At 39.7% G+C, this 23,713-nt stretch overlaps 1 protein-coding gene across 1 annotated transcript in view; it reads left to right on the top strand.

Annotated features, from left to right (window-relative positions):
- The window catches only part of DNAH11 (dynein axonemal heavy chain 11), a 217,288-nt gene that overhangs the window by 29,500 nt on the left and 164,075 nt on the right, over nt 1–23,713 (top strand). Inside the window, exons 5-14 of the mRNA XM_063450883.1 lie at nt 799–898; nt 3,621–3,832; nt 5,196–5,429; nt 6,680–6,847; nt 10,236–10,352; nt 11,750–11,887; nt 12,005–12,123; nt 19,119–19,314; nt 22,080–22,184; nt 23,312–23,707. Coding sequence (XP_063306953.1) covers nt 799–898; nt 3,621–3,832; nt 5,196–5,429; nt 6,680–6,847; nt 10,236–10,352; nt 11,750–11,887; nt 12,005–12,123; nt 19,119–19,314; nt 22,080–22,184; nt 23,312–23,707 — 1,785 coding nt within the window. The remainder of the gene's footprint in view (nt 1–798; nt 899–3,620; nt 3,833–5,195; nt 5,430–6,679; nt 6,848–10,235; nt 10,353–11,749; nt 11,888–12,004; nt 12,124–19,118; nt 19,315–22,079; nt 22,185–23,311; nt 23,708–23,713) is intronic.

The raw sequence follows: 23,713 nt of genomic DNA, 5'->3' as shown, positions 1-23,713 counted from the left end.
TAGTACCATATGAAGACATTGTGCTCACGTCATCAGCCTCAGAAGACACATTGAACCTTGTACGCACCTTTCAGCTACCACTCTGACCTCCTTAGGTCTTAACACAGTTATTGTGATCTACCACGGCTCTTCCTGGTTACACCTTGTTACAGTGCAAAGCGCTTGTCCGCAGGTAGATAAGGATCCTCTGCCCTCAAGTGTATATTGCCCACTGTGATATACACACTGTGCTCAGTTGTCTCTTAGTAAGATTAATATATACTTTATCCCTTTTTTTGAAAAATCTTTTTTTCTTACCCCATCCCCTCTTTCTCATCTGATCTGTTTATCATTATTATTTAATACAGGATATTTCTGTTCTTATTCCAAAAAGTAATTTTATTGTTTTATAAATATATTGTATTCTCAAATCAAAAAGTGATTGGGAAATAAAACAGCTTGAAGCAGAGCAAATCCCTCAATTCCCTTTGGAACCCTGAGACCAGAGTGGACCAATAGAAGTCACGGAGACCCTCTGACAGTGGGAGGTCCATAATATCTTGTTTTTTACTTTTCTCTTTTCTTAATTTCCAATTTTGTCTATATTCCTATTTTCTCCTGCAGCCACACATACATTTTCGTACAGATATCTATCGAATGATTAAGAACCTATATTGCATTTCATAACAATTGTTTAAACTAACACAGCAAGGATTTGAAGAAGAAACACAATACTAAATAACTTGGCTATATTAATTGACAATTCTAATATTTAAAAAACAAGAACTAATGTTCATCTATATTTCTGTTTCTGTTTAGCTTCAATCACCTGCGGTATGCAGAATGGCTACTATTTTGAAAGAGAGGGAAAGCAGTTATTATCCCACATTACAGAATATCATCAGATCAGTAAAACATGGTAAGTAGGACCACGGGGTGCAGTAAAACATGGTAAGTAGGACCACGGGGTGCAGTAAAACATGGTAAGTAGGACCACGGGGTGCAGTAAAACATGGTAAGTAGGACCACGGGGTGCAGTAAAACATGGTAAGTAGGACCACGGGGTGCAGTAAAACATGGTAAGTAGGACCACGGGGTGCAGTAAAACATGATAAGTCTATAGAGTGGAGCAAAACATTGCAAGACTGCAGAGTGAAACGGCCAACAAGCACCCTAAAAACAAATGAACATATTTCTAAAAACTAGAGCCTATTTTTCATATCTTTCTCAATATGAATGCATATGAAAAATAACATCTTTCAAATTAAAATATCTGCCACAACTAGAGAATTAAAAAAATTATAATAATGATAGTAAACAGCAGCAAAAATAAATAACTAAGTACCGTAAATCATAACAGTCAAATGGCTTTATGAAATTCTATCTTTTATTGTTTTTATTTTCATCAATTTACAAATTGATAAAGAGGAAACATAGAAAGAAAACAGAGTAAAACGGGGAGGGAATTACTCCAAACAGGAAAGTAATGCAAGCAGGAGAAAATAAAATCAATATAACATATAACACAAGAAGGGACCATGGAAGAACCATTCAAAATACCATGTGATATAGTTGAAACACCAGGAGAGTGGGTATGAGAAATTTAAAAGTGATAATAGGTGATATACTAAATGTTCAAGGGAGTTCTTCTCCTGTGCAGGATTTTAGAGGGACTAATCGCTCGAGAAAATAAACTACTAAACAAAATCGCAATAGCGGCTAGGAGAGCTATAGCTCAGTTGTAGATACTGATGCATACACCTTTTATAGAGACAGTCTTTAGGACATATATTTAATGGACAAACTAACAGTGCAAGTACAAAACACTCCATAAAGCAAGGCAGCCATGAAAATCTTATCAGGAACACCAAGACCTTAAATGGAACCCTATATATTCACCGCACCCCACCCCACCCCACCCCACACGACCATCTGTTCTCTTTTTCTTCCTCAACCTCTTGTTGGTCTATATTTTCTTTTTCTATCTTTTCTTCCTCTGTTTTGAAAGTTATTAAACCTACCCTTGTTAATTTTAAAAGGCAGCCCAGGGGTGTGATTTGTTTTATTGTATCTTGACGCAGATAATTCCTTGATATTACATTGTACTCCTGGCTGTACTTTAAATAACGTGTTTAAAGAAAAATTTCATGGGTGTTGTGCTGAACCTTGGTGATGCCAATTTCAAGTGTGTCATTTGTGGAGTTGAGAAAGGAAACGAAGCAAGGGAAGTTAGAGGAAAAGGAACACAATATTTCAGTTACGTGTAGTATTTTCTGGATTTAAACCAAAAGGCAACCTATGTACATCACTCTGATATCAAATGTTTCCATTCCTGTTTAGAGCTGGGGTACCAAAATCAATTGTTATAGAGAGATGAACTGTCCAATGAAATAAGAATGCAGGGCCAAATGTACAAAATGTATAAATGCAAAAACACACTATATAGTTAGTGTTTGTATGTGCACGCAGTGTCAGTACTTGTGTATGTTGACGTTCCTGTTTGTGTGTGAGTGTAATACCAGTAGTATGTGACTACCTCTCTCCTTAGGTAATCTTTCCCCTTCTTAATTTTCTATCTTTAGCCCCCAGATTTCTGTCCTTAGTTACATCCAGTAATCTTTCCTAACTACCTTCCGCCATTTTATCTAACAAAGTATTTCTCCAGAGCCCCACCATGTTTTCTCCCCAACTCCCCATTATCTTTCCCAAGTATTTCTGCTAAGCCCCTCATTATCTCTTCCAAGTATTTCTCTCTCTCTTTATCTCTCCCTTAGTTTGGCTCCGTTGGCCTAATGTTTGCAGTTTGGTTTTTACATTTTTCTAAAAATTCACTGCTTTGTACATAAAACCATGTCTTAGTCAAGATGCAGATTATCCATTGATCAAATTCTAGTTTTAGTTTTGTTTCTAGAGCAGGTCAGTTTCCAGTATTTAAATTAACTATTTCTTTACGGGTGCTGGCGGCGACCTATTGGATTTCCTAAATTTACGTGGCTAATTCAAGAATCCTTGTACTGTTTATCAGTCTGTACTCTTTGTGATCACATTTTGGCAGTTCTCTTCAATAGGAAACCTTTTTTACAGGCATGTTCTTGGCGCCATATACTGTAGCACACAGGACTTCCACTTTCAGCCCCACAGGATATTCTTTCTGTTTTTTTTTCCTTTGACTCTTTATTGCATACGTTTTTTGTGTTATTGCAGCTAAGCAACGCATTCATAGGAAGGTGTAAGGTTCCTGCTAACCTACTTAAAATCTCTTTGTGAATTCTGGGTTTATAGCCAGACGATATTATGTTTGGACTAAAATCATTTTGTGTATTGCAGTTATTAGCTTTTGTTTTCAGAGACCCCCATCATGGTTGAATATTTAGTGCATTTTTTTTAAACATGTGATCTATTCTTTGGAGATTAACTGTGATGTTAATCAGTTTCTGACTGTAAAAATACACAAGTAAACTAGAACCTAAATCTGCATGTTTTTTGTTTTTTTAAATATAAAATAGGGTGGCCAGACAGTAGTTCACCAGCTGCGACAGCATCATGGGAGCTGACATTTTGCAACATCTTAGCGATTTTATGTATGGCAACTCTGACATAAAGTATCAGTGTGTCTAATATTATATATATCTTTGTTTAAGCACTTGGTGAAGCTAAAGATGTTGACTTGCACTTGAAACCGCTCAGACAACATATCAACACGATAGAGGAGACTGACTTCCCTCAGATCCATGTTTTAATGTCTCCTTTACTTCTTACCGTCTGTTTAATCTGGAGTCACTCCAGGTTTTACAGTGTTCCAGCACGGATCATTGTTCTTTTGCAGGAGTTCTGCAATTTATTCATTGAACAGGTAAAATGATTTATTAACATGCTACGAGAAAGAAAGTCCTGGAAAAAGAATGTATTGACTTTTCCGAGAAGGAAATAAGTGTTTTTTAACTCATTGAGCAACTTTTGCTTACATGTTTACCTGTGAGATCATGAAAGGAACAGCAATGTTTCAAATGAACTACATGTGATATAAAAGAGCACGTTTCGACCAGTTTATATATATATATATGTTGATATCTTATCGAATATGGTCACTTTTATGGGTTTCTAAATTTTCAAATACCTGATTATGATTTTAGTTTCTGCTTGAAAATATAAATAAGCTTTGTTTAAGTAGCCATAGTCACACCTCCATGCATGTGACTTACATAGCCTTCCTGTATTCATGTGAAGTCATCTAATGTTTAGACTTCCTGTATTTCAAATTCTGTTTAATTTAGAATTTCTTCTCTTCTGCTCTATTAATAAATTGCTAGTTCCTGCAGGAGCCTCCTGTATGTAATTAAAGTTCAATTTACAGAACAGGATTTAACATATTTTAATTAACGTAAGTTATATCTGATTGATAATGAAACCATTATGTTTTCATGCAACATGTGTCAGTCACAGCCAGCGAAGGTGTGGCTTGGGCTGCATAGACAGAAACGCAAGTTATTTAACTCTTAAATGGCACCAAATTCAGCAGTGAGACTTCAGAGGTATGATCTATACATTAAAACTGCTTCATTAAGCTAAAGATGTTTTGGTGAATATAGTGTCCCTTTAAGGATATCATTCTTCTTAATCCATCAACTCACATAAAATCAAGTGTGTGGTGTTATGTATACCCACCTATGTAACAATCAGTTTGTAGAATGTTTGGATCTTTTTCAAACTGTTTTTATTAATTTTTAGCTACTGACTGGCTTAGAGCTTCAGTTCACCGCTCTAAGCCAATCAGCGGCGACACTATCTGATGCCGGTCAAGCCTTCCGTTATGAAGAATTTCCCAACTTGGAAGGACAGTGAGGCAGAGAGATCCTGCACTGGAGCACAGTATTTTGGTTAAACCTTTTAGGAACAGATTAACCCCTATTAGTAAGGAAGTGCCAGGTACCTCCTGGCACCATAACAACATTATTTAGAGGACGTTGTTATGGTGCCCAGAGTGTTCCTTTAAAGACCAGATTGTTAGACTGTCTTTGAGCCTAGAACGGGTTAATCAAACATTCTAATCTGTGATTTCAGTGTGTTGCAACTGTTTTTGGATTCTTTGTATGTATACACTAATTTTTCTTATATATTCATATACCGGTAATAATATTACTTATCGTCATGAAGTGAACCTTTTATTTATAATTGCAGTTTCTAATTTAGCCTGATTGCTTGTCATTAAATTCCAGGCAAAATCCTATCTTTCACCTGAAGATCTTTTCAAAGATGAACCTGAAGAAGCGTTGGAACACGTACAAGTGACACTCAATGTCCTCAAGAGCTTCAAACTATCATTTCTAAGTCACAGAAGTAAATTGCAGACATTTTACAGAGACAGCAGAGAGTTTAAACCTTGGGACTTTCGATCTCAAATGGTGTTTGCCAGATATGACAAATTTCTTGAGCGATTAATGAAGATTGAGGTATTTAAGTCTTCTAATTGGATCCTTTTCAGATGTGAACACTATAAATACTTAAAGTACTGTGCTATGAATTGCAAATGAAGTGGATTACATGTATTATTAAAAAAAAAAAAAACCACTACTTTCATGCCTTACGTAAGACATATTCTACTTAAAATAATACACTTCGTCTAATCGTTATAATTATAATTATTACCATAATTATTCCCATTTGACACAGTCAGTGACCACAACAATTATTTTTAATTGAGTAGATATTATATTTTAAGGCTTTGAACCAGATATACGTTTTTTTCAGGAAAAAAAATGATCCTGGTGTGCTCATTTCCATATTCTGCATTCTATTACCTAAATAAAAAGAAGCATATTTAGTGCTATATTGGTGCATTTAATAATTTCTAAATCATTTTCCATATTTTATTTCTTGGATAGTATATTTATGTATAAATGTGTATATATACTCCTTTAAACATACCTATCTTTAGTTTTGGGTAAAGTTGAAGCATGAAGCACCCAGGCATGTATTTGTGTAAATCAATATATGTGTATACCTATATAGATATCAATATACTATATCTAGGCATATATATATATATGCCTAGATATGGTATATTGATATCTATATATTGAGATATATATATATATATATATATATATATATATATATATATATATATATATATGCCTAGATATAGTATATTGATATCTATATAGGTATACACATATATTGATTTACACAAATACATGCCTGGGTGCTACATGCTTCAACTTTACCCAAAACTACAGATAGGTTCATAGTGAGAGTTCATGGGAGTTGTGTGTGTAGATACCTAGTGTTTTGTGGTGGCTATATTAAGGATTTACCACAGTGACAGTTCTAGGTGTCAGTGGCATGTGAGCTTGTAGCGTGCACGCCTGCTCGATCAAGAGGAGAGACAATTGTGTAAATGTAGACCTTATTACCGACATTCCATACAGAATGGGAATAATGTAAAATTTACCGCTACTAGGTTTCCCAGTACTGAGTGCTTGCAAAAAAATCACTATACAAAAAAGGAAAGTGTAATGAGTTACAGGAAACTTTCATATTTAAAAAAAAAATCCATATGGTCGAAAGCTGCATGTATGTCATGAAGATGGTGTTTAGATATCTCATTGTGACACTGTACCAGACTCTAAATTAAACTGTATGCATTGTCTGTAATGCACATTTTTATTTTTATCTATTGTGTTTTGGTTAATGGTTATAGGATATTTTTGTGACAATGCTTGAATTTCAAAGACTTGAAAAACTGGAGTTTGGTGGAAATAAAGGCAAAATTTTGAACGAACACGTGGCTCACCTGTATGAAGAATTTATGGACAGTTGCAAAGTATTTAAAGAAAGCACATTTGATCCAACAGATTGCTCCAACAAGGTATTATGTTGTATTAATATATTATTTTTCCTGGTATATCATCTGCAGTCAGGGATATTCACTGAAAATGTCCGAAAATTAACGAAATGGTAATTCTCATACTTGCTAAAGCCAATTCATGACAGAATTCAGTCGGGCTGAACAAATTTGTATCAATCGTCCAGATGTATTCGGTGTCACGATTAAAATCACTGCTTTTGCATTTGAACGTTATACTAAGAATAGGATTTGGAAGATTCACTAAGCACCAGTTTTACTAAAATTGGGGACCGAATGCATCTGGCAGGATGTACATTCGTTAATTATTGTTCACCTGCTTTTTGCTGTTTAGTAAAAGAAAATGGAGGTGGGGGAGGGGTTCATCCTAGTGTCAACCCAATGCCTCCCCCAGGGCTACTAATAATATATAAAAATTCCCATGGCAAGTCCTGAGAGAAAAAATACTTTCTTACCAGAGCACTCTGACTAATACTGCATGGTGTGGGGAATTTAAATTGTGTAAATTCCACAGAAGTTACAGTTCCCCTTTAACAAATCTACTTCTGGTTATAGCACTTATCTAATGTTGGGATGTGTTGTTGCAGCATGAATTGGGAATGAGCTAGAACCTTTGCTCTAATTAAAGAACATTTCCTTTACAAATGAAAACAAACAAACAAACAAACACAACAGGCCTTAAAGAAATACAAATATGTTTGAGAAAACATTACAACAGACAGGCCCCTTACTTCCCCCCTAGATATAGTAATATCTTACTTTTGTTCAAGAAATAGGAGAAAGTGATGTATAGACCAGATTATCTGGCCCCTTGTTCTCTGGGGACCCTGTGCCTTTTCTCTCTTCCTAACCTCGTTTACACTACCATCCCGTCATCCGGACACTAGAGGAACTGGAACTTAGATGCTATTTAGTACTCCAGATAATGGATCCAATGGGCACCGTTTAGTAGATCTCCCTTTTTTCAAGTTATACTTTTTGTTTGCATATCTCTTTTCATCCTTAGATTGATTAAAGGTAGGGCGTCCCTTCCTAATTTATTATACCAATGGAGCTCTCCTGGTGTTAGTTTCCCCTTGTGGGATTCTATACATCACCTTCTTCTATTTCCTGCATATCTTGGAGGGTCACCCCCTTATTGGAGCTCCCTATTAGGTGGTTACAGTGGTGCAGCTCACGAGCCCTTGACTTGTATCCGGGCTCCTGACCTACACTCTGTTTACTTTTTTTCTCCATTTTGTGTTACTTTTGTTCAAGTCTGCAGCAACTGGCTCTGCCCCTGATCTGCCTGCTTGGCTGACATCATCAGAAGTGTTGTTCTGAGCCAATCACCATGCTTTCCCATAGGATTGGCTGAGACTATCAAGGAGGCAAATCAGGGAGAGAGCAGAGACAGCACAAGCCAAACAAAGCCCTGGCCAATCAGCATCTCCGCATAGAGATGTTTTGAATCAATGCATTTCTATGAGGAAAGTTCAGTGTCTCCATGCAGAGGGAAGAGACACTGAATTGCAACACTGCACACTGTGCAGCACTGCCCCAGGAAGCACCTCTAGCAGCCATCTGAGGAGTGGCAGTGAAAAGACAGTGTTTACTGCAAAAAGCCTTAAGGGAATTATTCTACTCACCAGAACAAATACAATAAGCTGTAGTTGTTCTAGTGACTATAGTGTCTCTTTAAGATTTTTTGTGCACACTTCACATAACTTCATTATTAGTAACCGTAGCAGCCGTGACTGACAAGTGACAGTTTATTAATCATGCTTCATTGTAACATTTAACAAGAAGGCCAAAGTAGAGTTCAAGGAAATATCAATGAAAAAATCAGCAAAATCTGTGCATCAATTAAAAATATATGCAATTAAATACATATGTTTATTTATTATCACCACTGAGATAGCTACTGTATTATCACCACTGAGATAGCTACTGTGGAGAACTGCCTTTATGGTTTTTTGTTTTTGTTTTTCAGCTAATTTGTCTAATTTGCTATTTCTGTCCAGACTGGAATTTAATGGACGCATGTTGTAATTGAAACATGTACATATATTTTCCTAAATTGTATACATTTGTGTAAATAGAAGTCCACAAGATCACAATTTAGGGTGAAAACAAAAAATATTTATTCTGGATCAATAGGATATAAAATACATTTAGTCTGTGAGGCCGTAATCCTATACATGATTAAGGCCTCATAGCCGAAACATATTCTATTTTTGTCTGTTTGATCCAGAATACATATTTTTTGTTTTCACCCTACATTGTGATGCCTGTGGCTTCTATTTTTAAGCTGTTCCTGGTGGGTGGTGGACTTCCTATCACAGAGCTCCAACATACTTATCGCTTGTGTGCGGCACTCCACTTAGATTGCGTGTATACATTCCTGTCTTTACTAAGATATGCAAGAAACCTCAATGAGGATCCTAGCAAGCAGGGTGCTAGATCTCATTGCACTCCTTTAAGTTCAAAACATGAATTCAATTCACAAAAAGGCAAGGCAGCACAACGAGATTTCTCAAAGGTTCTTCTTTTGCGAAAGGCATAGTTTTGCTGAACCGTTAAGGATTTGGGAACATTGGGTATCTCAGCTCTTCTACTTATACTTGTAGTTGAATTCTGTGTTATGATCTATTATTTATTTGCTTTGTATTTGGCTTTCATAATAATGATCATTTTAGACTTTCTAATCAGTATTGGGGTTTTTTTTAAACTCATTTTGGTGTGCAGCCGGCCTTGTTTTAGCCAGTTTTGCTAAAAAAAAAAAAAGGCATCTTAGGCAATTTGTCATCCCAGTGTCACCACTACCACTTTTTTTTGTTAAAGGGCTACTCCAACCCTTTTTTTTCCCTTTAACAATGCCCCATTAAACATTATACTTTAGGTTGTCCACTGTCTCACCCCCCTCACACCTCCCCCCCACCCCCCCCCCCCAAAAAAAGACACAAAAAAAAGTTCTACTTACTTTAATCCAGCTCCTGTGAAACTCCCGGCACTGCTCGGCACTTCCCATTGTGATGTAATGGGATCCGAGGACGACAGACATAAAATATGCACAGATTGACATCAGGCAGCCCGCAACTGAGTTCCATGCTGTCGAAGTCACGTGTGCTGGGGGTGTAGGGTTATATTTATGTACAGTCATGTACTCCGGCAGATGGTATAACTGAGATCACATTTGTTTAATAAAAATGATCTATCCAAACCCACTGTACCAAGCCAATTAACTATCCAAGGCTTCTTTAAAGGGTTACTCCACACCATATCCACTACATAAAATTGTCAACGGAAAACACAACATAGAAAACAATGTAAAATATTACATACATCATAACATTTATACAGCTTTTTATTTTATTTTTTTGGGTTTATTTATTGTTTATTTTACCTACAGGACTTTGAAAATGAATATCTTGAGTTTAAGGCAAAAGTATTGGATTTTGATACACAGCTTGCATCTCTGCTTTGTGCAGCTTTCAACGATTCTTCTGGATTAGAACATGCATTCAAGGTATGTAACATGTTCTAATATATTGCATTTAACCACTTGGGCAATGTTTATGTACAAACAGAATGCCAAAATAATGAAGCACTAGGTGAATTATATTGAAACGAAGTACGGTAGCTATCCTCAGTACTTCAATACTGCCTAGGGCTACTGGACACACATACATATAAAATAAATTATGTGTATTTATTACCAATGAAAAAACTAATGTCCTAATTAAATAAGAGTTTGTATTTTTAGTATAGAAAATACATTGTAAATATTATTCTTTATAGTTGAATCCATCTAATTTCCCAAAGCAACTTCGTAGTCGATAGTTTGTGAATATAAGCAGCATTTTGAAAGTGTTAATATGTACACTGTGAGCAATTAATATGGTCACTAGGGAGGTTCCTATTTGCTATGGTGGAACAAATGCTAATGAGTTCTTCCTGCTGTTATTTAACCAGAAAACTACACGCTGTACTGCAGTTAAGCCCATGTACACCAACACTCTTCCTACAGCTATAATGTTGTGTTAATGTCAGGATTTTTAAGCTACCGAGAGCCAGAGGGTTAAGCAGGGGTGAAATTTTGCTCTGTAGTATATTAACATTTTTTTTTTAGAGTAGCATAGACTTACAAGGTTATTCACTGATGTGAGAAGTCAAACTGAAATCAAAGTGTATTCAAATTTAAGGCCAAAATAGTGGAACTGGAAACATTCTCCAAATCAGATATGCTTCTAGTTGAGCTACTCTGGCCTTCAATTTGCAATGCACTTTAAATTCTCACTTAAGTCAATAACCCTGGAATAAATGCATTTGAAATTGATTGTTCTATATATTTCAGGGTCATAGTTACATAGGCTGAAAAGAGACATGTGTCCATCAAGTTTAGCCTTCCTCACATTTGTTTTTTGCTGTTGATCCAAAAGAAGGCAAAAAAAAAACAGTTTGAAGCACTCCCAATTTTGCTACAAACTAGGGGGAAAAAATCCCTCTTGACCCCAGAATGGCAGTCAGATTTATCCCTGGATCAAGAAGCTATCACCCTACAGCTGAAAAATTATATTATTGAATATTATATTTTTGCAAGTATGCATCTAGTTGCATTTTTAAACATCTGTATAGACTCTGATAAAACTACTTCTTCAGGCAGAGAATTCCACATCCTTATTGTTCTTACGTTAAAAAAAACCTTTCCATTGCCTTAGACTAAATCTTATTTCTTCCTCTCTAAACACATGACCTTGTGTCCTATGTATAGGGTTAGTTAGTTCCTGTGTAAGTTATCGCACTTAAAAAAATTAAACAATTGGAATTTTCACATAGAAATAATGGTAGTGGGACCATTCTTTTTTGTTTCTTAGCACATTTAACTGTAAGCTTTTTTGTCAACTGTCCATTCTTTCTCTGTAGGTATTGGCTATTTCTGGTTATTACCTTGAAAGACCGGTCATTTTGAATATATTCAGCCCAAATTATTTCACCCTACTCCAGATGTACAATGACGAACTAGACAGATGCAAGCAATTATATGATGAGCATATTAAACAGGTATCCTTCAAAGGTTTATGTAATTAATGTCTTCAACAAGCCTGCAGATAATATGTTACTGTAATGTTAACCAAATTTATAGTAAATTCATATTTTTTTCAAATCATTACTATACAGAAGGATAATGACACAGTACACAAGAATATGCCAATAACGTGCGGCATCCTGAAATGGATAAAGGAACTCAAAGACCGTATACAGACATCGTGGTCAAGTTTCAGATTTATACAGCATCCGTGAGTCCAAACTATTTGCATTAATGGATTTTGTTGTCACAAGTAGAAGTCTTGTTCTTCCGCTGTGCCCAGAGTACTTCTCTAGTGTTTTGTGCTGGTGCACTCTCTCCACTAAGTATCTTGAATACTGAAAACAAAGAACTTAAGATACAAAATGAGAAATTCTATATGTTTGATCTTTGTTGTACACTACATTGTATATTGTTCAATGTACCTTGTCTTTCATTCACCAGTCCCAGCTGACTGGGACAAGGTATATGCATTACACATTATAAACATACAAAATTAAGCCCAGTGCTACTCCTGGGAGGCAAAAAATGTCTGTAGTACACATCCGCCCCAATACATAGAACAAAAAAAAAGTTCCGAAATCCCTAAGCACATTTAAAAAAAACTGGAGGTTTTTGGTATCACTGCAATTAATATCTCTGGAATATTGGACAATAGATTGGCCATATTTTCTGGACTATGGGGATTTCTGACGAATTCTCTCACCCCGGATACTCCATGGTACATTCATTGTAACTGATGAGTTCAATGAATAACTGAACAATTTATGTTTACGTTCTATGTCTTTCCACCCCCCCCCCCCCCTTACCCCCTATGTATATGCCTCTATTTCCTTGTGTCAGTAATTCTGGCTGCTAGCCAATAGCCAGCCAGCATACACTGCACTTAAGAATTGGTGACAGTTTACGTTAGGAAAGTTTTTTGACATATTAAAGCATTGTATTTTATCTCTTATTTCTACAGTTTACCACACTTTCACGTTAGTGACAGTCTACCTTAGGAACGTCTTTCTGATACCAATATTATAGTATTGTGTTTAATTTTAAGGACAGATTTCTCTCCCTTTGTACTCACTGCAATGACTATTTAAGTGTAAGCTCACCTGTCTAGTCAAGGCAAGTTAAGGTGAGTCCTACACTAATAAGCTGAATTGTTAATGTAGAACAACAGCTTAATGAAGTGGTCTGGGTGCCAGGTCCATCTAGGGTTAACCCTACCTGCTGTAAACATAGCAGTTTCAGATAAGCCTCTGTGACCTCATTGACAGCCACTAGGGGCGCTTCCGCGCTTCTCACTGTGATTTTCACAGTGAGAAGACGCCAGAATCCATAGGAAAGCATTAAGTAATGCTTTCCTATGGACTAACTGAATGCGTCGGAAGAGGGAGGAGAGTCCCCAGCGAAAGGTAAGAATTTAACCCCTTCCTCCCCCTTCAGCCCAGTGGGAGGGGGACCCAAAGGGTGGAGGGGACCCAAAGACCCTATAGTGCCAGGAAAACGAGTTTGTTTTCCTGGCACTATAGTGGTCCTTTAATCACCACTGGAGTGATACTAAAAACCTTGAGTTATTTAAATGTGCTTAGGAATTTGGGATAGTGTGCAGGTAACTTTTTTTTTCGTTCTGCATAATACTTTATGTGTATAGAGAGTATAATATATACATACACATTATGTTATATAAGGTTATGGACGGGCTTTATCTTAGGCATGAGAAGAAACAGAATTATTTTAGGATGGAGTCAAATTGAAGTTTGATACTTGGCAGAGGTGGAGATGAAAATATAAAAAAAAAGGAAAGGAGAGAAAAATTTGATCAACAGTTTGAGTGATGGGTAAGAATTAGTAGGCTGAAGGTGAATAATAATGCCCTTGCCCTGTATGCCGCCGGGCTCCCTCCAATCAGTCTGCCCAGCAGCTCCGGTCTGCAGCTCCGCCGGGTGCAGAGCTGCAGACCGTGTGATAGAAGTCTCGCGAGCTCCCAGAGCGTTACTATGGCAACACTCAGGGAGCTCGCGAGACTTTTATTACACGGCCTGCAGCTCTGCACCCGGCGGAGCTGCAGACCGGAGTGTTAACCCACCGGACCACCAGGGAGACACTGGACCACCAGGGATGTCTAATGAAGGTAGGGCACAGAGCCCAAACAATGCCCCCCCCCACCCCAATGTAACCCCTTCTAAGCCTACCCCCCCCCACTGTAACCCCTTCTCTGCCCCCCCCCACTCCACTGTAACCCCTTCTCTGTCTGCCCCTCTCCCCCCTGTAACCCCTTCTCTGCCTGCCCCCTCCCCCCACTGTAACCCCTTCTCTGCCCCCCCACTCCACTGTAACCCCTTCCCTATCTGCCCCCCACTGTAACCCCTTCTCTGCCTGCCCCCCTCCCCCCACTGTAACCCCTTCTCTGCCTGCCCCCTCCCCCCACTGTAACCCCTTCTCTGCCTGCCCTCCCCCACTGTAACCCCTTCTCTGCCTGCCCTCCCCCAATGTAACCCCTTCTCTGCCTGCCCCCCTTCCCCCAATGTAACCCCTTCTCTGTCTGCCCCCCTCCCCCTGTAACCCCTTCTCTGCCTGCCCTCCCCCCCCCCACTGTAAACCCTTCTCTGTCTGCCCCCTTCCCCCCAATGTAACCCCTTCTCTGTCTGCCCCCCGTAACCCCTTCTCTGCCTGCCCTCCTCCCCCCCCACTGTAACCCCTTCTCTGCCTGCCCCCTCCCCCCACTGTAACCCCTTCTCTGCCTGCCCCCCTCCCCCACTGTAACCCCTTCTCTGCCTGCCCTCCACCCCCACTGTAACCCCTTCTCTGCCTGCCCTCCCCCCCTATAACCCCTTCTCTGCCTGCCCTCCTCCCCTGTAACCCCTTCTCTGCCTGCCCTCCACCCCCCACTGTAACCCCTTCTCTGCCTGCCCCTCTCCCCCCTGTAACCCCTTCTCTGCCTGCCCTCCCCCCCACTGCAACCCCTTCTCTGCCTGCCCTCCCCCCAACTGTAACCCCTTATCCGTCTGCCCCCCTCCCCCTGTAACCCCTTCTCTGTCTGCCCCCCTCCCCCTGTAACCCCTTCTCTGTCTGCCTGCCCTCCTCCCCCCCACTGTAACCCCTTCTCTGCCGGCCCTCCTCCCCCCACTGTAACCCCTTCTCTACCGGCCCTCCTCCCCCCACTGTAACCCCTTCTCTGTCTGCCCCCTTCCCCCCCAATGTAACCCCTTCTCTGTCTCCCCCCCGTAACCCCTTCTCTGCCTGCCCTCCTCCCCCCCACTGTAACCCCTTCTCTGCCTGCCCCCTCCCCCCACTGTAACCCCTTCTCTGCCTGCCCCCTCCCCCACTGTAACCCCTTCTCTGCCTGCCCCCTCCCCCACAGTAACCCCTTCTCTGCCTGCCCTCCCCCCATAACCCCTTCTCTGCCTGCCCTCCACCCCCCACCGTAACCCCTTCTCTGCCTGCCCCCTCCCCCACTGTAACCCCTTCTCTGCCTGCCCCCTCCCCCACTGTAACCCCTTCTCTGCCTGCCCTCCCCCCCATAACCCCTTCTCTGCCTGCCCTCCACCCCCCACTGTAACCCCTTCTCTGCCTGCCCCCCTCCCCCACTGTAACGCCTTCTCTGCCGGCCCCCCTCCCCCCTGTAACCACTTATCTGCCTACCCTACCCCCACTGCAACCCCTTCTCTGCCTGCCCTCCCCCCACTGCAACCCCTTCTCTGCCTGCCCTCCCCCCCACTGTAACCCCTTCTCTGCCTGCCCTCCCCCCCACTGTAACCCCTTCTCTGCCTGCCCTCCCCCCCACTGTAACCCCTTCTCTGCCTGCCCTCCCCCCACTGTAACCCCTTCTCTGCCTGCCCTCCCCCCACTGTAACCCCTTCTCTGCCTGCCCTCCCCCACTAACCCCTTCTCTGCCTGCCCTCCTCCCCCCTGTAACCCCTTCTCTGCCTGCCCTCCTCCCCCCTGTAACCCCTTCTCTGCCTGCCCTCCCCCCCTGTAACCCCTTCTCTGCCTACCCTCCCCCTGTAACCCCTTCTCTGCCTACCCTCCCCACTGTAACCCCTTCTCTGCCTACCCTCCCCACTAACCCTTCTCTCCCTGCCCCTCCCCCACTGTAACCCCTTCTCTGCCTACCCCCCACTGTAACCCCTTCTCTGCCTACCCCCCACTGTAACCCCTTCTCTCCCTGCCCCTCTCCCCACACTGTAACCTTTTCTCCCCCTGCCCCCCCACTGTCGCCTTTTCTCCCCCTGCCCCCCCACACTGTAACCCTTTCTCCCCCTGCCTGCCCACTGTAACCCTTTCTCCCCCTGCCTGCCCACTGTAACCCTTTCTCCCCCTGCCTGCCCACTGTAACCCTTTCTCCCCCTGCCTGCCCACTGTAACCCTTTCTCCCCCTGCCCGCCCACTGTAACCCTTTCTCCCCCTGCCCGCCCACTGTAACCCTTTCTCCCCCTGCCCGCCCACTGTAACCCTTTGTCCCCCTGCCCGCCCACTGTAACCCTTTCTCACACTGCCCCCCACACTGTTACCAGTACACACTCCCTCCCACACTGTCACCCTCACCTCCTGTCTCTGCGTGTCCTTTTGTGTCGGTGTGTGTGTGTGTATTTGTGTGTCTGTGTGTATCTGTGTACATGAGTGTCTGTGTATCTGTGTGTGGGAAACTAAGTGTCATTGTGTGTATCGCTGTGTCAATGTGTGTATTTGTGTGTCTGTGTGTGTGTATACACTGCACACATACTCCATACAAAAAAACATGCTTACATTGAAACACACATTGTGTATATGTATATTTTATAAACACAATATACACACACACTGCATCCACTACACACACTGCAATCAAACGCAAACATTACATACAAACACACCCCTGCATTAAAACACTAAAATGATCTACAAACACCCCTTCATTCAAACACCAACACTACACACAAAAAGCACACCTGCATTTAAAGTCCTACACTACATATACAAACACCCCTGCATTCAGACGCAAACATTACAAACAAGTACACCACTACATTCCAATAGCAACAGTACATACAAATACACCCATACATGCACACATATACTTAATACAAAAACATGCTTACATTCAAACACTGCTCACAAATATAACCCTGCAATGATGTGCAAATGGTAGATCTCCATCTGGCATATAATTGTTGAAGTTCTCCGACAGATGGAGATCTACCTTTTGGCCACACTTTCACTAGATGGGGACCCAGAAAACATACTTGCACCACGGTCCTCTCTACATTAGTTCCACCACTAGGATAATCAACGTGAGGTGCCTGGATGAAAGAGCAGGACAACAACATTTCTGATTCTGAGTCTGTGAGTAAGCAGTTGTATGTCTCTAAAACTGATTGCCATGATGTGTAAAGTTTCTGCCTCTAAAACTGCCATGATATATCAAAATTATGCCTCTAAAACTGCCATGTTATGCCGGTGTGCCAACTTTATGCATCTGACTGTTTGCAATGGTGTGCCAATTGACTGCTTCTGAAACTGATTGCCATGATGTGCCACGTTTATGCATCTAAAAGTGATTGCCATGATATGCCAAGTTTATGCATCTAAAGCTGATTGCCATGGTGTGCCAAGTTTATGTATTTAAAGCTGTCATGATGTTCCAATTGTATGCCTCTAAAACTGACTGCAATGATGTACCAATTTTATGCATCTAAAACTGATTGCAATGGTATGCCAATTGTATGCATCTAAAGCGGATTGCCATGGTGTACCAATTTTATGCATCTAAAGCTGATTGCAATGGTATGCCAATTGTATGCATCTAAAGCGGATTGCCATGGTGTGCCAATTGTATGCATCTAAAGCGGATTTCCACGGTGTGCCAATTGTATGCTTCTGAAGCTGATTGCCATGATGTGCCAAGTTTATGCATCTAAAAGTGATTGCCATGATATGCCAATTTTATGCATCTAAAGCTGATTGCCATGGTGTGCCAATTGAATGCTTCTGAAGCTGATTGCCATGATGTGCCAAGTTTATGCATCTAAACGTGATTGCCATGATATGCCAAGTTTATGCATCTAAAGCTGATTACCATGGTGTGACAATTTTATGCATCTGTTTGCGATGGTGTGCCAATTGAATGCTTCTGAAACTGATTGCCATGATGTGCCACGTTTATGCATCTAAAAGTGATTGCCATGATATGCCAAGTTTATGCATCTAAAGCTGATTGCCATGGTGTGCCAAGTTTATGTATTTAAAGCTGTCATGATGTTCCAATTGTATGCCTCTAAAACTGATTGCAATGATGTACCAATTGTATGCATCTAAAACTGATTGCAATGGTATGCCAATTGTATGCATCTAAAGCGGATTGCCATGGTGTGCCAATTGTATGCATCTAAAGCGGATTTCCACGGTGTGCCAATTGTATGCTTCTGAAGCTGATTGCCATGATGTGCCAAGTTTAGGCATCTAAAGCTGATTGCCATGGTGTGCCAAGTTTATGTATTTAAAGCTGTCATGATGTTCCAATTGTATGCCTCTAAAACTGACTGCAATGATGTACTAATTGTATGCATCTAAAACTGATTGCAATGGTATGCCAATTGTTTGCATCTTAAGCGAATTGCCATGGTGTGCCAATTGTATGCATCTAAAGCGGATTGCTATAGTTTGCCAATTATATGCTTCTAAAGCGGTTTGCCATGGTGTGCCAATTGTATGCCTCTGAAGCTGATTGCCATGGTGTACCAATTTTATGCATCTAAAGCTGATTGCAATGGTATGCCAATTGTATGCATCTAAAGCGGATTGCCATGGTGTGCCAATTGTATGCATCTAAAGCGGATTTCCACGGTGTGCCAATTGTATGCATCTAAAGCAGGTTGCTATAGTTTGCCAATTGTATGCCTCTAAAGCGGTTTGCCATGGTGTGCCAATCGTATGCCTCTGAAGCGGATTGCCATGGTGTTCACTTTTTAAAATACGCATTAAAAGCAAGTGGGTCTCGAAAAATTACCATTTTGAAAAGTGGGTCTTGGCCCATAAAAGTTTGGGAAGCCCTGGTCTAAACATATACCATATTCGTATATTTTGCCATCTGAGTCCACTGATCCTCCAATAACTGTGATGACTTGAGAGTCAGGGCCTTCTGACAAATGCAAATACATAATTATAAAAGAACTAAAATACTTTCCAATCTTGTAAGATGATTGGCATATTATGCATATTACATGTAACATATAGGAGTATGGAGAGTCCTGAAGCTTCAGTCGTTTATCAGAAATATATGGAGATGATGACATTGCTTGATCATCATGAAGAGCATGCCCACGAGAAATGGACGTCAGAGGTGGACAATGTTTGTGAATTCAATCTGGATAGACCACTCATCCGACGTAACCATGAAGATCACCTCTTGAGTGTGAATTTCGACCCCAAGGTATGTAGACATGACTATATCGCTGTGCAATATGCATAAGATCAGCCACTGCAGATTTGTCATAAAGAATTTTACGAATGAGAAAGTAGTGCAGTGCACTCAGACTACAAAAATACAAAAAACAAAGAAGGCTACTAAAATGCCTACCTAAGTATAAATATGGGGATTTGGTTCCACCATATGGCCATATGTTGTTAAGCCCACCACTACTTTCAAAGTACCCCATTATCGGTGGGTCCTACACTACAATGTGGGAGACAAATAAATAGTAATAGTGTCATAAATAAAATAGTGTTAAATACTAGTAAGAGCATAGTGAGTATACAAACAAAAGTGATGAAAGCAATTAAAAGCAGTGTTAAAACTAAATAATTAATGTGTTAGTGCTGAAAATGAGTATACTCACTAATGCAGATGACTGTGTTCACTGGAAAAAATAATAAAAGTGACTAGACTAATGACAAACTCCTCCTTAATATACACACCTGTGGCCACCTCTAAAGGAGACTCTGAAGCTGGGGGGGCCTGGGCGGGGTGCTTAACCCCTAAGGAATCTGGTCTGGACTCCAAATATAGTATTAACAGAGAAAGGATAGGGGGCACTCCCGAGACCTGAATTTTGCATGAAAGGTGCTGCCGCTGTGACCAAAATTTCATGAATGAGAAAGTAGTGCAGCGCACTCAGACTACAAAAATACAAAAAACAAAGAAGGCTACTAAAATGCCTACCTAAGTATAAATATGGGGATTTGGTTCCACCATATGGCCATATGTTGTTAAGCCCACCACTACTTTCAAAGTACCCCATTATCGGTGGGTCCTACACTACACTGTGGGAGACAAATAAATAGTAATAGTGTCATAAATAAAATAGTGTTAAATACTAGTAAGAGCATAGTGAGTATACAAACAAAAGTGATGAAAGAATTTTACGTGAACACCTACATGGTGACATTTCAGTTTACAGTGAGTCTAGGGGGCGTGCATCCATTGTCATACAAATAACATGTCTAAATGGGTAAAATCATACAGTTTAATTTGATCAGCTTTTAACATAATCTAATATATTGAAAAATATATTAAATTTTTCATATAGACATATATATATATATATATTATATTATATTTAAGGTATTTTATATATATATATATATATATATATATTATATTTAAGGTATTATATTATATATATATATTATAGTTAAAGGAACACTATAGTCACCTAAATTATTTTAGCTAAATAAAGCAGTTTTAGTGTATAGATCATTCCCCTGCAATTTCACTGCTCAATTCACTGTCCTTTAGGAGTTAAATCACTTTGTTTCTGTTTATGCAGCCCTAGCCACACCTCCCCTGGCTATGATTGACAGAGCCTGCATGAAAAAAAAAACTGGTTTCACTTTCAAACAGATGTAATTTACCTTAAATAATTGTATTTCAATCTCTAAATTGACCTTTAATCACATACAGGAGGCTCTTGCAGGGTCTAGCAAGCTATTAACATAGCAGGGGATAAGAAAATCTTAATTAAACAGAACTTGCAATAAAGAAAGCCTAAATAGGGCTCTCTTTACAGGAAGTGTTCATGGAAGGCTGTGCAAGTCACATGCAGGGAGGTGTGACTAGGGTTCATAAACAAAGGAATTTAACTCCTAAATGGCAGAGGATTGAGCAGTGAGGCTATAGGGGCATGTTCTATACACCAAAACTGTGTCATTAAGCTAAAGTTGTTCAGGTGACTATAGTGTCCCTTTAAAGTATTTCCATAACCACAGTGCAATGACATATAGTATTGTGAGAGGGGGAGCATTCTCCAACAGTCACCCCTATCTATACCTTCCTGCTAGAGGTGATCCCGCACTAAATGCATAACTCAATCCGTGCCCATGGGGTCACGTATCGTATAAGTAAGGCCTGTTAGAGAGGACAGTGAAGATAGGTATAGCGAATAAGAGGACAGACAAAGAATAAGCAAAGAGAGTTCACTTGCTCCCCCCCCCCCACCGCAGGCCCCTTGTATCCCGTATTCCATTCGAGCATCAAAGTCACGCTCCATATACACAAACCATGGTTGCCAAGCCTCAGCATGTTTGGAACCCATCCCAAGTAGAGAAGCATGGAGCGCCTCAACTGCATGTACATCCTCAACCCTTCGCAACCAATTCTCCTTCGTGGGAACCTCGGTCTTTTTCCAAAAAGCAGAGATCTGTGCCTTAGCAGCATTAAGCGAGTGGCGTAAAATGGCTTTCTTGGAAACTGAAATAGGTTTTGATGACATATCTAGCAGAGCGAGCTCAGCTGACCATCGATATATATATTTTTGGTGTGTGTGATGTTATGTTTATATTGAAATATTTTGAAAAAAAAAAACATTTTAAATGTTTATCCCCCAAAATTTAATCATTTAAAAATGTTACACAAAAATATGAAATCGAGGCCGTAGTTAGAGAAGTGATAACTTTTGAAACATCTAAGAATGCACTGTAGGCTTCCATGGGGAGGTTCTAGAGGAATTCTGGGATTGCTTGTTGACTACTGTCCAAGGTACTAGTCATATAAAATTACAATGTGTGTTATAAGAATTATTTTATTAGTGGTATGTCATTTGGAACAGATAATACAGGATACCTGTATTGCTAAACATTACATTCTTTAACGTAAAATAGTTTATATATTTTCAACTACAGAATATATGCATAATAATTCTATATAATTGTAGCAAATCATGTGTTAATTATTTTTAATTTTAATTATTTTTTTTGTAGCTGGTGGCTGTTTTACGGGAAGTGAAATATTTGCAAATATTAAATCAAACAGACATCCCGAAAGCAGCTTTAATCATCTATGAAAAAAGGGAGCTTTTACATAAGGTTTGTGGTTTTAATACACAAGCGATTTTATAAAAATAAGTATTGCCTTGTATTTAGTATTTTTGGTGCAAGCTACATTTTATATTTTCTGATTTTGGTTTTATACAATATAAGTAGTGTGATTTTTTTTTTTTTTAAATATTATTTTGCAATGAATGCATATAATAGATCCTTTCAGTGCAAATGCCACACTTATTCGTCCAGAACCTGCACAAATGGAACACATGAAACAGTGCCAAAGCGTGCCTTTAACATGCCCTGTCCTGCAACAGTAGCACATAAAAGAGATGCTTTCTTCTATATACGCATTGCAAAATAATGCATGAATTATTAAATGTGCAATCTTTTATATCTAATAAATACACAAGGTAATAATTGCTTTTCTCTCATGGATTTAATAGAGGATATCTGTTTTGTATGCACACCCACATTTAAAAGTTGGAATCATATAGACATATGACCATGGCATTTATTCATATTATTCATCTTAATCGTGTAAGATGATGTGCTTTGATATTACGGTAATTGTTGAATACAATTCAAAGTGCTAAAGTTCTGGTCCAATCCTTTTCCATCTGGTAAGAACTGAATGCAGATCAGATTTGATCCAGTTTTGATTCTTCTTCATACTCTTTATTCTCTTTGAAGACACACATACAGGATCAGGTGCTTATTCGCTAAATAGGGAATTGTGCTCAACAAAGTTTAGATTTAGAAAGACACGGAACGTCTAGATGAGTAGAATGTTTCTAAATAAGCTCTCTAGGTGTAACATTTGCCAATTCGGTTTTTATTTCACAGTTTAGGGAGTAACATTATTAATCATTTTGATTGCTCTTTTTATTTCAGTGGCTACTTAGTCAAAACAAGCAGAAACCTTACATGTATTTGCAATTTAAAATTGTGTGAGAAAAAATGGGCTAAAAATTTAATTTATTTAAATCCATTTATTAAAATGGATAATTAGATCGGAATATTATTCAACATTTCTGTAATGCTGAATTTAACAGATTTATTTTTACATTGTAGATGTGAAAATCAAAAGGTTGCACGAGTTACATATGGATGTAGGAATTTTGAATATTTTGTGATAGTTTTTCTGAATTGTTGTTTCATTTTTTTTACAGTATATAGGAAACTTGGATCTCATCGTTCTGTGGTACAATAATCTGAAACAAACTGTTTTGGAAGTGGAATACCCCTTGATCAAGCAGGACATGATGGACATTGATGAACAGCTTAAACACGCGGAGGAGCTGTACACATGGAATCATGACAATTGCTGGGATTATATTGTCGCGGTCAAATCCGTCGTTCAGGATCTGGAGAAGAGAGTGCAGCAATCAAAGGATAATGTAGCAGCAATGGTGCAGATTATGAATGCATGGGCTGAGCAGGCAATGTTCTCAAGAAAAGACAATAAAAGGGAAACACTTATAAACCTAGATGACAAAACTGATAGAGTTAGTAAGAGATACAAATTAATTGAAGAAGATGGTTATACAATCCACAGGCTGGTTGAGGTGAGT

This window comes from Pelobates fuscus, chromosome 4 (genome assembly GCF_036172605.1).
Source record: "Pelobates fuscus isolate aPelFus1 chromosome 4, aPelFus1.pri, whole genome shotgun sequence".
NCBI classification, from domain to species: Eukaryota; Metazoa; Chordata; class Amphibia; order Anura; family Pelobatidae; genus Pelobates; species Pelobates fuscus.
This window is presented reverse-complemented; position numbering and strand designations above follow the sequence as displayed.